Below are 15,068 nucleotides of genomic sequence, written 5' to 3' on the forward strand. Positions count from 1 at the left end.
TTTTTTTTGATATTTTGAAATGTAAACGAGCGTCTCTTGTCTGAAAGCAAATTTTTATACCAGGAGAAGCTTCTTTCAACGTCTACTGATGTTATTGGTACGTACTTGAAAAGGACGGTCACACTTACTGACAATTCTTCTTCAATTTGAAAAGATGTTGCTTCACCTTTTAATATCCTAGAGATTTTCTTCATTGTTTGGAAGCCAGTGTAATAGTAAAAAATTATAAAAAGTAATAAAAAATAGAAAAAAATTAACAAAAAATTTAAAAAATACTTTAAAATGCAAAATGCGCCCCAAAATTTAAAGAAAATGCCTTATAAATCTCAACAAATGCTCTAAAGGGCAAAAAATGTCCAAAAATGCAAAAAATACAAAAAAATGCAAATGTTATCAAAATCCGGGCCTTAATAATGAGCAATAATATATATCTGTTTCGCTTTGAAAGCATAAACATTGTAAGTTCGTAGTGTGGCCGGTGCTCCTTGAAATAGATACAGGAAAATGCAGGAATCATAATGTAATTTTATTAAAGTAAGGGCCAGAGCCCCAGAATGACAACTTTACATGCTGGGTGGATAGGTAGAGAATAGCACGTTTGACCATGGAAAGAGGGTTTTTATATCTTTCTGGACAATATATTTAAATGTTAATAGGTTATCAGTAGCGTGGGACTGATCAATTTCCCAAGCTACTGAAGCCACATCATCACATTTTTTGAGATAATTATATATATATATATCTTATTTTAATTTAAATTTATCAACCTTCAAAAGCACACGTTCCATTTGAATCTTATACTGAGGATTGTTTTCTTTTGATTGTTTGCATATTTCTAAGTAAATACAGATAATCTTTCCAGTCTTTGCAACGTGGCGTGATGAAAACTTTTATTGATTAGATAAATAGTTTAATGCTCTACTTCTTTTATATCTTGTTTTCTTTATTTGCGTGTGCGTTTGTTATCTGAAATAAAAAAAACATGCATTCATATGTAAACTAAAGAATAAGCGATAGGTGGTAATATTCTCCATCATTCGCATTCCTACTTTTAAATGTTAGGGTTGATCTAATTAAGTAGAATCACATGTGGTAAATTCATACTTTCATATAATATAATGAACTTACTCGAAAACAAATTCATTAAAATTATTACACATAATTAGTACATATCGAGTGGGTTTGATGAATGGAAATTATCATTTAATTTTTATAATCAAGAAATTATAACGCATTTTCTTTTCACTGATAATTTACTCCTTGAGTGATTATTCGGCATTAAATCCCCCAGCTTCCTTTCAAAAACAAGAAGAAAAAAAGAGGGCCGATCATGGATCACAAACTAAAACTGAAGGAAGATAAAAGCAAAAAAACTTTATTAAAATCTGAGAAATCATTATTGAGCCTAACTGAATTAAAAAATATCAAAATCAGTTCGATTGTCTTTCGATATTGCGTGCGATGATCAAGCAGCGTTTGATATTTTTTTAACATGTTCTCTCTCCTTCTAATTTGTCAGATGTTGGAAATGTTTCCGTTTCTATCTTGCTTAGACATTTTATTTAACCATGCTTGAACAGATGAACGATTTTTAGGTTTCTGACTATGTATGTTCACTACAGTAATCTTGAACCCAATGTAGAAGACAAGGTAGCTCTGCAAGTATTAGGTCGAAATAGCTTTCGTTGATGACTTTTTGATGGAGCTAACTTGCAGTTGCGTTACATAGAGTGGAAAGCCCCCCACGGTTTGCCGACGGCAAGACAAAAAGATTCCAAGTTTTGATTCGCCTACCAGTGAGGATATTTTATATTATCACTGTAGTTGACGCAGAAAGGAAGCAGAAATCATAGCGGCCAGCCATTACTGGGATTCGAACCTGTTGCAGCGTCATTGGGAGGCAAACGCTCTATTCTTACCCACTGATTTGCGACTACCAGTAATAGTAGTAGTTTACTTCCATCACACTTGAGTTGAACAATAAGCTATTGGTGACGATCCCTGAAGTTGAACCGAAGGCATGACATCACAATTTCAATACTCTGTAGAGAAGACGGCTCCTCTGCTTTACCATGCTGCCTACCTGCACACGAAGTTGAGCATTTTATAGTAGAACAGTATAATGAGGATCGATACCGCGCAGTTCCTTCTCAGTCTGATAAAAGTCGTCACCCACCCACTTATTGAGCGCTGCCAGTGATGCTTAGCTTTGGTGTTCAACTGGGAATCGCGTCTCATAATCAGTGATCCACAGTATCCTAATGTTGTAGTTTTTTTGCTTCATTTTTTTCTCGAAGACTACTAAAATGTAAATTGACGGCGCTGCTTACAAAATTCCACGTGTATGTCTAATCATCGTATATTTACAATTAACTTTAATATTATTAATAAAAGTAAATTTACGCATTTTTATGCAGTACTTAAAAGACGGCTCGGTGGTTAAAAATACTGATCTGTCATTGTGAAGAACTGGAGTTCGATCCCTGGTGACGGCTTGAAACCCATTTAACTTCAGCTCGACGGGAATCTGCTTGTCTTGGAAGTAAAAGAGTTCGATGCGCCATGTGGATCTCATTACCACCAGCATGATATAGTTCATGAAATCATGGGATGCTTTGTTTTTTTTTTGTTTTTTTTTTATGTACACAAAAACCTTCCGAAATATTATTCCCTTTTTTGATTGATTTTTCGTATGGAAGGAGTTTCCAGCGTTACATAACATATTAAAAACTTTAGTCTTCTTTACAATGATTGTGAAAATACTTAATATATTATATTTTATATTCTCTGTCTTAACAATTAAGGGACAATTTTGTGTGCTTCTGTGGTAGTTAGTTTCCTCGAAGTTTTAGGAGAAGTAAATAATTAAAGAATGAATAATTTTTCATGATTCAAAATTTTGCACTTTCAAATATAATATAATAATTAATAATTTAATTATTAAAAAATGATTAGGCTATTAATTATTAGTTTAGTAATGAAATTAATATTTGAAAATGGGTATATTTAACGATGAATCTTAAAGGTACTTCTTAATGTAAAACAAATGCCCTCTAGAGAATCTGGTTTTGGATTATTTTAAACCCTCCTTTGCTTATTCTAGTTTCAAAACTTATTATTTATATTTCAAAAATGTTTTTTCCCACTTAAATATTTGTGACTTCTAATGCATAGTTTTGTTTTACAAGGACTTTAATAATATATATTTAGAGCGGGCATTACGGAATATCTTTGCATTGTGATTATACTTTTTGTAAATTAAACAGGCACCTCAAGGTTATGCGATTTCTTCACTCTTTCCCGTTCTCCGTTACCATGGTTCTGCCAAATCGTTATTTTTCCCCAAACAAATATATACACGTTTCAGTTCAATTTTTAACTGAAACGTGTTGGAGTAAAGAAAAAGCTAAATTTGCCAAAATCAAGGTAACGAAGAGGGGAACAGTGTGGGGAGTTGAGAAATCTCGCAACCTTGAGACTCCTATTCTAGTAATGACTCTTCCTTTAGATTTAGATTTTAATGCTTAATTTTTCGCTTCTTTTTGCAGGACTGCATATGTCTATTTCAGATTTCTGTTTCACTTGAAAAAACTTCACGCACTCAATCATTCTGTAGTGGATCGTTTCTCAATTACCTGCAAGAAGTACAGAAATGATGTTTGTTTCATTTACCAAGATGAAGAATGGACCTATAAACGAGTAAGTTAGGTACAATACGATTCGTATAAGTAAAGCCTTTAGACCTGTGGTCAGTAACCATTGAGCCGCGGGTCGCCTCGTAAATTTTATTTGAGGTATTTTAGATTATCTCATCTACACGATTTTCGTGTGTTTAAAGATAAAGCTTAATGTAAATTAGAAGTAATGTGACCCTCCAGCAAAAATTTTGCGTAAAAAATGTAAAAAAGATCCACTTGAAAAAAAAAAAAAAAACGCTCCCGATCACTGCTTCAGATCAACTTAACCGCTTCTCTTACTAATTTTTTTTTTAAAAATTGATAAGGGAATTGGTACTTAGAAAAAAAAGCAAAAAAAACAACATATTTTTTTATTTCATTAATAAATGTAAGAAACTAAAACAAAACATAATCCACAAGTTCTAAGTTGAAATTTTAATTTCTTCATTCGTAAAAAATATTTAATTTACCATCAGTTTACTATCCCAAATTATCTGAGGCCAATGAAAAAAAAAGTTAAATATTTTTCTTTGAATATTTATTTATTAGCATTTTCATAATCTGAAAAATCATCTGCATTACTTTCGCTGGCGAACGCCATTTTTTATAAATTCTTTCTTCGATGTAGAATTCATCATCCATCGTATATACAATTTTACAAAACACATCTGCAGTCCCACAAATAGCAAAACTCCTAAACAAATTTCCAATCACAGCAGATTATTTTTTGTTCTGCTTCCAGTCGAATAAAAACGTGATAAAACAAAACACATTGACGAATTCTGCTGTGCCCGAGTTTACTCGGAATAATAAATGTTTACACTATATACTTACCCGAGTTTACTCGGGATAATAAATGTTTACACTATATACTTACCCGAGTTAACTCGGGATAATAAATGTTTACACTATATACTTACCCGAGTTTACTCGGGATAATAAATGTTCACACTATCTTACCCGAGTTAACTCGGGATAATCAGGGAAGCGGTTAACCTATATATATCACGATTTACTTTTTTAGAAATTGAATCTTAAGAAATCCATTTAATTTCTAATACAATGTTTTTTTTTAAGAGACGGACAACACCCGTTTTTTCTTCAAAATATTATTGACGAATTAATAGTGATTCTATCATTAAAGAATTGTTAACGTTTTCATATAATAAGGAGATTTCACAAATTTATGTTAGTTTCCGTACGTTACAGTGCGTAAGATTTCAAATAATTGGGCCTGCTAATTTCTAGTGCGCATGCGTCAATTCTGGGGGAATGCGCATGCAAATTTGGTAGATAATAGATTCTGATGAATTCAGCTTAAAAGTATTAATAATATTTTTGAACTTCTATTGATTATTTAACTTTTTTTAACTATATTGTATAGTTAAAATAAATATAATTTATAATTTTAAAATAGCGAAGTAGTTTCTTGTAGAACTAGTGCCATTAGACAACCATAATATTAAACAAAAACCAATAAAATTATTTTTTATTGAATCAAACAATTGTTGTAGTAACACACGATTCATTTCTAAATTTCATCAATACATTTCTTCAAATTTGCATTCAATGTTCAAGTTTGTAGTTCGAAGGTAGGCTTAAACACGAAAGAACATTTAACAGTTATAAAAAGCGTGCTTGCCTTTGTGGCGCAAATCTTGCCAACATAACGCAAAGATAGGTAGCATCTAAAATAGAAGCGAGCATGTTCAGATTGTAATTAGCTTTATTCTGCAACTAGGTATACTTGCACTTCGAGAAAAAGACCTTGTATACCCACACATGTGACTTCAGCACCGGCTGATCGCTTACAAGTAAAACAGCGTGTTGAAGTTTCTCCACATAAGTCAGAATGTTAATTAACGTGAAGTTAATTAAACATAGTGCCGTATCACGCATCGAATTTATTGAGATATAGTTCTTTTTCGTATTTTTCTTAGATTAGATTTATTATCTATGTATTTTATTGAAACCGTGATACATTTTTGTTTTGTGTACCACGCAATTTCGATGCATAATTAGTTTGTTTATATTCTACATGGCTCCATGTCTGTTTTTCTGTTAAGTAAAAAATATGTAGTGGAAGAATTGAAATCTTTGTGAAAGAATATAGAATGTATCATTTAAGAGAATTGATGCTTAACGGCATTGGCTTACTCGAAATTGAATGAAAAGAACAGTTGTTAACGTAAACAAGTGCCACTTTTCAACAGCCAATCAGAATCGAAATACCCACACGACGTCACTTGGAGGTATCCCACTGTGGTAAACAGAAAGAAAACAATTTATTTATTTATTTGTTTATTTATTATTATTTTCTTATTTATTTATTATTATTATTTTCAATGCTGCAATTTTGGAAGATGATTATTTTTCAATTTCTTATCTTTTTCAGGTGGATGAACTGAGCAATAAAATTGCAAACTGCTTTTTGTCCCGAGGTTACAAAAAAGGAGATGAAGTTGCTCTTTTTATGGAAAACTGCCCCGAATATATCTGCACCTGGCTTGGTTTAGCAAAAATAGGAGTGGTCACTGCTTTAATTAACACGAACATTCGAGAAGATGCTTTCGGACATTCCATCAATATACTCGACATAAAAGCTATCATATTTGGTTCAAATTTTGTGGAAGGTTCGTATAGGTTACACATTGAATAATTGTTTTATAACTGGTGTTGAACAGCTGACCCATTTTTAAATTTATGACTATCGATGTGTACCAGTGATATGGACTTAAAATGTCCTGAGGCACATATTAATAGGATGTTGGTTCCCTTTTCGCATCGATGACAGCCTGCGCACGTCTGCTAAAACTTTCCACCTGTTTTTGATAGATGGCCATAGGAATTGACTTCCATCACGTAATCTGAGCTCTAATTCGTCCCAAAGATGTTCTATGGGATCGGGTCTCTGAGAAGGCCAGTCCAGTTTCGAACTCCCATTTCGTCAAACTACGCCTGCGCAAGCCTTCATGTGTGAATGGAGCCTGCTAGAAGAGAAATGGGCCGAAATATTGCCATAGAGTAGGGAGTGGAGCATTGTCCAGAATGACATCTCGGAGTTCATGTTTCCAATGACAGCAACTAACGGACACAGGCCAAACCACGAGAAACACCCCCCACACCATTATACTTCCACCACCCATAGCAACCGGATGTCCGGATACTTTTGACCAGATAATGTATTTGCTGAAGGAACAAAGCTTAGAGATTTTGAAAACGATGAAAGCAAATTTTAACATCAGAATGGAAGGGCATGCAGTTTAGCCGATTCTGACCATCAGCGCCATTAACCCCTTCATGACCGAAGGAATAAGAAAGAAGCGTTTCCCAAGGTCCGCATGGTCTGAGAGTATGCGTACCAAAGAGTAAGTATGCGTACTAATACAACATGCAATATAAGAGTACCGAATCGAGATCTCGTCCGTGTGATCTCAGACCACTCGAGTCAGAAAGGTTCGTTTCGTATATGGTGCCATGGATTGTGAAGAGAGAATCGTGACCGAAATGGTTAAACCAAAGAAATTTGGTTTCTGTTTTATTCTGTCTAAGTGTTGCAGAAAATCAGTTTTTCCTGGAAAAATTTTTTCCTTCATAACCGTCGTTGAACGGCCAACCCCATTTTAGGTTTACGACTACTAATGTTCAACTAGGCAGCCTTGTCATTTTGAACCCAATCCAGAAGACAAGGGAACTCCTTGATCAGTACATCCAGAAGTATTGATTTGTTATGGGAACATGGAGGACTTTGAAACTCGACAGATTTAACGTGCATCAGTCCCCATTTACTGCACGGGGAGTCTTCGGCCGTCTAGGATCGAACCCACGAACACCTGGACATGGGCCCCTACCATCCAGGCTATCCCGGCCACTGGAAATTGTATTTTATGGAGATGGCCGTTTTTTTCAATAAAACGACACAAATATAAATTCTGCGAAATTTTATTCGCCTTTTTTATCTGTTTTAAACTAGGCAAATTTTCAAGTTGTTAATTAAATTTTCTTGTTCATTTCAGCTATAAGAGATGCTATTCCTTTCCTGAAAGACAAGGAGAGAATGGAATATTACAGTTATGCAGAAAAGAACCAAAACCAGGTTGTTTCCACAGCATTCCCCTGCAAGTCTTTGAATGCTCTATTAGATGACGCATCTCCCCAAAAAGTTCGTTTAAGTTATCCAAAACCAGGCTCTCAAGGTATTACTTTTCTTTTTAAATTTAAAATATTATGTTAAGATTTATCAGATAAATATATCTTTCATATGCAAAGTTTTATACTTCAATGATTTTTCTTTTATAATTTTTATAGATAAATTATTGTACATCTATACATCAGGTACAACAGGTTTGCCGAAAGCAGCAGTAATTCGGCACAGTAGGTGAGAAATCAGTTTTATATTCATTTTAAAGGTTAGAGCAAAACACAAAAGATTCAAAACTGAAAGAAAGTACTAAATACAAACCTAACACAAATAGCATTACAAGAACTAAACACAAGTAGCATTGTAAATGGTAAACAAAAATTAACATTTAAAAAAAAAACGTGCTGAATTTTCGTATGTTAAAATATGAAGTTTATAAATTTTATTTATTCATAAATTGATTCCTTGATGTTTTATTTCACTGATTTACTAATACTCCGAGTCACTAATTCGTAATTCGCTATTTCGCATTCATTCACTCAAACGTTCTCTAATACGCTGATTCGCCCATTCAAAAATGAAAGGGCTTATTGATTCGTTCATTTATTTAAATGCCAATTTCCTGATTCATTTATTTGCTCATGTTTACATCTCTTTCACCTATTCTATTATATGCTTATTCACCAATATACTAATACGTTGATTCACTAATTTTCTCCCTAATTCGCCCTTGAGCCAACACGGCTCTACAGAGCATTTTAGTAAAAAATGGGAAATACTGGTATAAGAAAAACAAAAGCTTTGTGAATACCCTGGCAACACAGTGGAAAAAGTGTAGAAATTACCTAAGCCTGAAACGCATATTCTGCTACCTAAGAGCATAATTAAGCCGTTAACTTGGACATTAACTTTTTCTGCTATAACGATTTCATAAAGAAAAAAATTTAAGAACAACAAAAGTTATTAGGCCTCTTTGTTTGTTCCATTTAGCGTGAAATGTCATAATAATATTTACTTATTCATACAGGTACCTTTGGATAGCGACAGCAACAAAATTTCCGTGTCGACTCAGGAAATATGAAACATACTACAATCCATTACCTCAGTACCATGCATCAGGAGGTGTATTGATGTTGGGTGTTGTTTTGATATTTGGCGGCAAAATGGTGATACGAAAGAAATTCTCTGCATCCAACTTCTGGAAAGATGTCTCAAAGTATAAAGTCACTGTAGGTGTACTAAATTCACTGAACATGCGATAAAAAATTTCAGCTGTATCGTTATGATGTAAAATAATTGACGGCTCCCTTACTTTGTCAAAGTTAACTGTTAACCGATTTTAAGAAGGTAACATAAACACTTGTGGGGCCTCCCTGGTCGAACGGTATAGCCCGCCAAACACTGCTCAAAGCGTGGAGGTAGTGGGTTCGAATCCCGCTATTACCCTGGATGTATCTTCGTGCTGTAATTCTCTGTATTGTGCTATCTGTCCTTCTATTTGACAAGGGTTTATAAGCCTAAATTGAGCCTGCAAATGTATGTAATTCCAATAAACACTTGTCGCCAGAGCCTGACTAAAGCAGGGGCATAAGGGAAGTTTATTTCACGTTTCCCTCTTTAATGAACTTTATTTAAACAAAATATCAGTATAGTGTAAAATCCGTCAGTTTTATGTTATCTTCTTCGTTAATCTATAGTATGAACACAAAAAATCTATATTTCGTGAATCCCTGGATTTCTAGGTCGGAATTTCGCTAAATTTTCGCAACTAATATGGACATATTTGACCAATGAAAAGCCTGTATTTTTACATATCACAAAATTTTATATGTTTACAAAAATGTGGGCATCTGATTGACTTAATTGCGTCTTCGTAATTGCGAAAATTTAGCTTAATTCCGCTCTAATGTCAACAAGGATAGGAATTTTTCGCAGCTAGTTAACAATCAGATAACTGTATTCGGCATGATGAATATAGAATTGTCAGAAAATGAATAAATGGCTATTTTAGGTTCTAGTGTTATATATCTATAATTCTTCATGTTATATATCTATAATTCTTCATGCTATATATCTATAATGATGCGAAAAATTTAAATACCTCCGCAAAGTTCGGTTCTTCATTACTGAAGTAGTGAAGGGAAGCGGGTTTGAAAGAATTTTTTTGCCCCGGGCCCCAACTACGCTAAGTTGGGCCCTGCTTGTCACGTTAAACCTCAAAGGTTTATAAGCCTAAATCGAGCACACAAGCCTGCGAATGTATGTAAATCTTTTAAACCTAAACCACGTAAAACCTCTATCTGGTTCAACATTAAAGAAAAAACGCTTTCAACACGCGTGTAGGAGCTGAAATTCATTAAAAGTTTCGAAAATGGAGAACAATTCATTGATTGGAATGATTTTTATATAGATGAAAAATAGCATACTTTTCATAATAATCAAGCCGTTTGTCCGAAAACGCAGGTAATTCTTGAGAACAAGATGTTTTCAAATTATTACTTTGCCTCACGCGTAAGTTTATTTTTAACCGTGGTTTCCCATTATTTCCTCAGGTGAAAGAGTTTATGGCAAAAGTTTAGATTTAAAACGAAACAATTAAGAGGCTCCGTTGCTTTTTACTTATATGACGTCATTTATCACCTGGTTAAAAACCTAGCCGCTTATTTATTATGCTTTTCATCAAAAAAAAGGCTGCGTATTCGAGGTGATTCAGCACATCTGATGAAGACTTTATCAATCACGACATGTTAAGTCTGTGGGACGATTTTTGTTTCGTCTCTTTGAGATAAATTGTAAATCTCAATCAATTACAGACTGTTGAAGCAACTCTTGCATACAGGGACTCTAGGTCCTAGATGTTTAGTCATAGTTGTTGCGTGTTTAACAAATGCAGTTGTAGCATTTTGTTAAACACGCAATTTCGAGCTGCGTTTAGAATAAAAAGCTCCACTACGGTATGTATGTGTATATCTGTTGTCGTTTTAGGTGACTCAGTATATCGGAGAAATTTGTCGATATCTTCTAAACCAACCAGTGACTCCGGAAGAAACTCAACATTGTTTGAGACTAATGGTCGGGAACGGCCTAAGGCCTCACGTTTGGAAAGAATTCAAAGATAGGTTTAGAATCAAAGAAATCATCGAGATTTATGGGGCAACTGAAGGAAACACTAATATTGGTAAGCTCTTGAACTTCAAAATACGTCATGAAATAATCTAAGGCTATGGTAGAAAATGTGCCTGCTGTCTCATATTGGGATAAAAATCGAAAAAATAAGTGAATAAGCCCAATAATTAGGATGTTTTATAATGAAAACAATTTAAATAAAAAACAAAACAAAATCAACAAAAAAGTTGTGATCGCCTGATTACGATCCCTGGTTGCCCATTGGTCAAATGCTTTTTCCTTCTGGATGGACTCCGTTAAACATTTCAAATCGTGGGTTGTAAAAACTGTCTTAATGGATGCCTGTCGTCGGATTGATTTTCATTACCTGCCTATGTAAGATTTCAAGATGACACAAAATACTTTTCCTTCTTCAGCATTCATAATTATATATTGAAATCACAGTCAAGCCAGTCATTATACGTTAATAATAAAAGGAATATAAAAAATACTTCAAATTATTATGATGTAAATACATTAAAAATGCCTGCTAGTGAAAATTAAAAGAAGAACAGCAGCGGTCGCCATAGCAACGCATGCAATGACGACGCATGCTCACTGTACTATTACTCTTGAAGGCAGTTGAAAAGTGTATGGACTCCATCAAACCCAAACCAAGACCCATTTTGCCAATGGGTAAAAAGTAAGAAACCAAAAACAAGCAAAACGAAATTTTTAAGATATGTATGTTAGCAAAAACAGCACTTCATCAGGTGACACACTGTCTGCTAACATGTTGGAGCCGTTTTATAATCAGTGGTTAAACTAAAAACTGACTATGCCCCGAGGCCCTATAATGGAAAAAACTAAATAAGAAAATACAATATCTCGAAAATTCAAATAGTGAATTCCATATAAAAATCCAATTGTATACAAAAATACAAGTCAAAAGTACACCAGGAAAACACTAAAAAGAACACTTAGTGTTTTCTCAGTTTACTGTTTCATAATATGGTTTTCTCAGTGGATTTTTGTGTATCATAGTAATTTTATCTTTATTTCAATATTTGAATTTTTGAGGTAATGCATATTCTTAAGTAGTTTGTTTTTTTTTCATTATGGGGCCACGAGAAGCAGTCAGTTTTCCGTTAAACCACTAACTACTGAAAGTATAACTATGTATAAAACTATGTATAGTAACCATTTTAACTATGTATAAAATTGTAATAAAACCTTGTACATGTAACATTAACCTAGAAAATTTTATTAAAAGATTTGTTTTTTATTATAGTTTTAGTTCAATCTGAACAAAGTAACGAAATCGTTACACTATATCTTGTGATTATTATTATTATATTAGTTAGCAGACAGCTAACCAGTGTGTTAGCAGACAGCGTGCCCCCTGATGCTAACATACATATCTTTAAAATTTCGTTTTGCGTGTTTTTGGTTTCTCACGTTTTATTTAAATTTCGTACGTAAGACAAATTTGGTTTTAGCTACATTTAGCACTTTTGCATTTTGTCTTATTATTTTAAAATTTTTATCTTAAAATTATGCTTAAATAAATTTCATACTTTGATTGGATGCTTTATAATGTTAATTCTGAAAATAGCGCAAAATATCTATATGAAAAAACCCCGCAGTTTTGTGAAACTGTATATCGTTCGTGATCTAATTTTTTAATATTTAAAAAAAAAATTAACCAAAAAGATTTATCTGGGCTAATAGAAAATTGAAAAAAAATTTAGAAGTCGTGTTTTAACAAGTTTCATATAGGTAGAAAAATCTCGCTAAATGGGTGATTTTTGAGAAAAACTTTTTTTAATAATTTTAAACTTTGATAATATTTTAAGTTTTGAAAATGATTTGTTACAAGATGGGTTATATAATTTAAAATTTAAGCTTTGCTCTGAACTTATAAGGGTATTTTTCGAAGACAAATAAAAAAAAGTCGCAGTTTAAGTGCCTTACTCTCAAAGTAAAGTTATGTTTTAAAAAAAGTTTTTGATCTCACCCTCTGTAATGATCTGGGTTGTAGAATCAGCAAATAGCTTAAGTATTTCAAAAGTTTTTAATCTTTTTTTAAAAACTGCCAATTTGTTGAGATTTGACGTTTATTTCGTATTCACAAATTACGAGTATTTTTTTCACAATTTTACAAGAACGGGCCTCTCACAAAATGTCTGGACAGACCCCTGGTTATAATTTGACTTATTAAAAATAATCTTCGTGATGAAATGCTTGAACACATAATAGAAGAAAATAAATGTTGATTCTATTTCAGCTAACCTGTTCGGAAAAGTAGGGGCTGTCGGATATTTTCCAAAAGTAATGCAGCGTCTTTTCCCAGTTGAACTCATGAAAATTAATCCCGAAACTGGTGAACTCCTGAGAGACAAGAACGGACTCTGTATCAGATGCAAACCTGGTAAATAAACTTATTTTGATTTCTTAATTTTGTTGATAGGTTATTTATTTTATTCAAATTTATCAAATTTTATTCTAACACAAATTATCTTAGTATAAATTGCTTTATAATCTCACAGTTTATAAACATTTTCCTTCCTGCTTACCTATATATTGTTTGCGTGTACTCTTTATTTTATTTTTTTACAGAGATTTACAATACAAAAAAAAAAACTCATGGAATGCAGAAATTTTTTTTTTTGCTTTTAATATTGATTTGCGACCCTTAATGTGCATAGTTTTTTTTACTGCATTTTTACGAGGATTTTGGAAAAGGTTTATTAATGGGTCACAAATGAGTATTTAAGGAGTGAAATGAGTAATTATGTATAACAATGATGTATATGATGCAATGAGTATATAGCAAATGAGTAATTATGTATAACAATGATGTATATGATGCAATGAGTAGATAGCAAATGAGTAATTATGTATAACACTGATGTATATGATGCAATGAGTAGATAGCAAATGAGTAATTATATTAGGTGGACCGATAAGATAGCAAAATTATTTCCTAACTTCATTGTACATGTTTTTACTTCACTTAAAGATTTTTTTAAAAAATAAGATAAAAAAAAACTATGGAGTCACAATTTAGAAACAGTTATATATTTATTTAAATTTAAGGGGTCTTTTTCCTACCGGCCGAACTCTGTCGAAGAGGGGGAGACGAAAAAGGAAATCTCTAAATATGCTTTTAATTCCTTTTCTTGTTGTTGTTGTTTCTATTGCGACTTGCCCCACGGGCAAGCCTGCTTGGTGAAACCGAGCAAATTTAAGGCAGAGTGTGCGTTTATTGTTTTTTCAGTGGCGCCATCCTATGGCCAAGAATTCGCCTTCAGTCACACACACGTCACAGCCCGTTTTTTATAGGGCGGACCCATTCATACATCCACACATCCTAATTTTGACCTAAATCAGAGAACGATCGATCTCCAATCCAGTACCCCCAGTGGTACTGATTTGTTATGGGAACATGGAGGACTTTGCGACTCGACAGATCGACCAAGGCCGGATTAACCATTAAGCATACTAAGCACGTGCGTAGGGCACCAGAGGTAAAGGGGGCTCCACGAAGCAAACATGAGAAAAATATCTTTCTACTAGGAATATTTTTTTACACATTTTAATACGATTTTTAAGTTCTTACATGGTTTTAACTAATTTGATATTGCGTTATAATTATTTCAATCACGCGGACACGAAAAAGAAAGTTCTGTATTTGCAGTATCCCATCACCAAATGACCAATGTTTTCCTAACAGACCTCCTATATAATCAGTGAATAGCCGAGACCTGAAATACAAACAGTGACACATTGTATTTTTCTCCCTGAAAAGAATGAAATCAATGTCGAAACTATCATATTAATAGTTTAGAAGTTATAAGCGTTTTAAGTACAAAATTGTACTGTAAGTATTTACGAATCTGACCTAAACTCATTGCCTTATTATCGCCTAGTGGGCATGGGCCTAGGTCCCAAAATTTCTAAGGGGCCACGAAAATTAGTTAAATGTAATCAACATTACTATTTCTTTTAGGAAACATTTTTTCTGAAAAAAAAAAGATTCTTTATTTCAAATTTTCTTTATATCATGATATGACTAAACTAACGTAAAAATTGCACTAATCAGATTCGAAAGTGAGATGGGCTAGCTTTGTGTTCGTTTAACT

The 15,068-nt window shown here is 33.2% G+C and overlaps 1 protein-coding gene across 1 annotated transcript in view; it reads left to right on the top strand.

Annotated features, from left to right (window-relative positions):
- LOC107439700 (long-chain fatty acid transport protein 4) overlaps positions 1 to 13,381 on the top strand; it is a 26,837-nt gene extending 13,456 nt beyond the window's left edge. The window contains exons 2-8 of the mRNA XM_016052378.4: positions 3,549 to 3,699; positions 6,073 to 6,310; positions 7,694 to 7,873; positions 7,986 to 8,055; positions 8,846 to 9,047; positions 10,804 to 10,996; positions 13,211 to 13,381. Coding sequence (XP_015907864.4) covers positions 6,151 to 6,310; positions 7,694 to 7,873; positions 7,986 to 8,055; positions 8,846 to 9,047; positions 10,804 to 10,996; positions 13,211 to 13,362 — 957 coding nt within the window. The 5' untranslated portion in view covers positions 3,549 to 3,699; positions 6,073 to 6,150 and the 3' untranslated portion in view covers positions 13,363 to 13,381. The remainder of the gene's footprint in view (positions 1 to 3,548; positions 3,700 to 6,072; positions 6,311 to 7,693; positions 7,874 to 7,985; positions 8,056 to 8,845; positions 9,048 to 10,803; positions 10,997 to 13,210) is intronic.
- The last annotated feature ends 1,687 nt before the right edge of the window (positions 13,382 to 15,068 follow it).

This window comes from Parasteatoda tepidariorum, chromosome 8, assembly GCF_043381705.1.
Source record: "Parasteatoda tepidariorum isolate YZ-2023 chromosome 8, CAS_Ptep_4.0, whole genome shotgun sequence".
In the NCBI taxonomy this organism is placed as follows: Eukaryota; Metazoa; Arthropoda; class Arachnida; order Araneae; family Theridiidae; genus Parasteatoda; species Parasteatoda tepidariorum.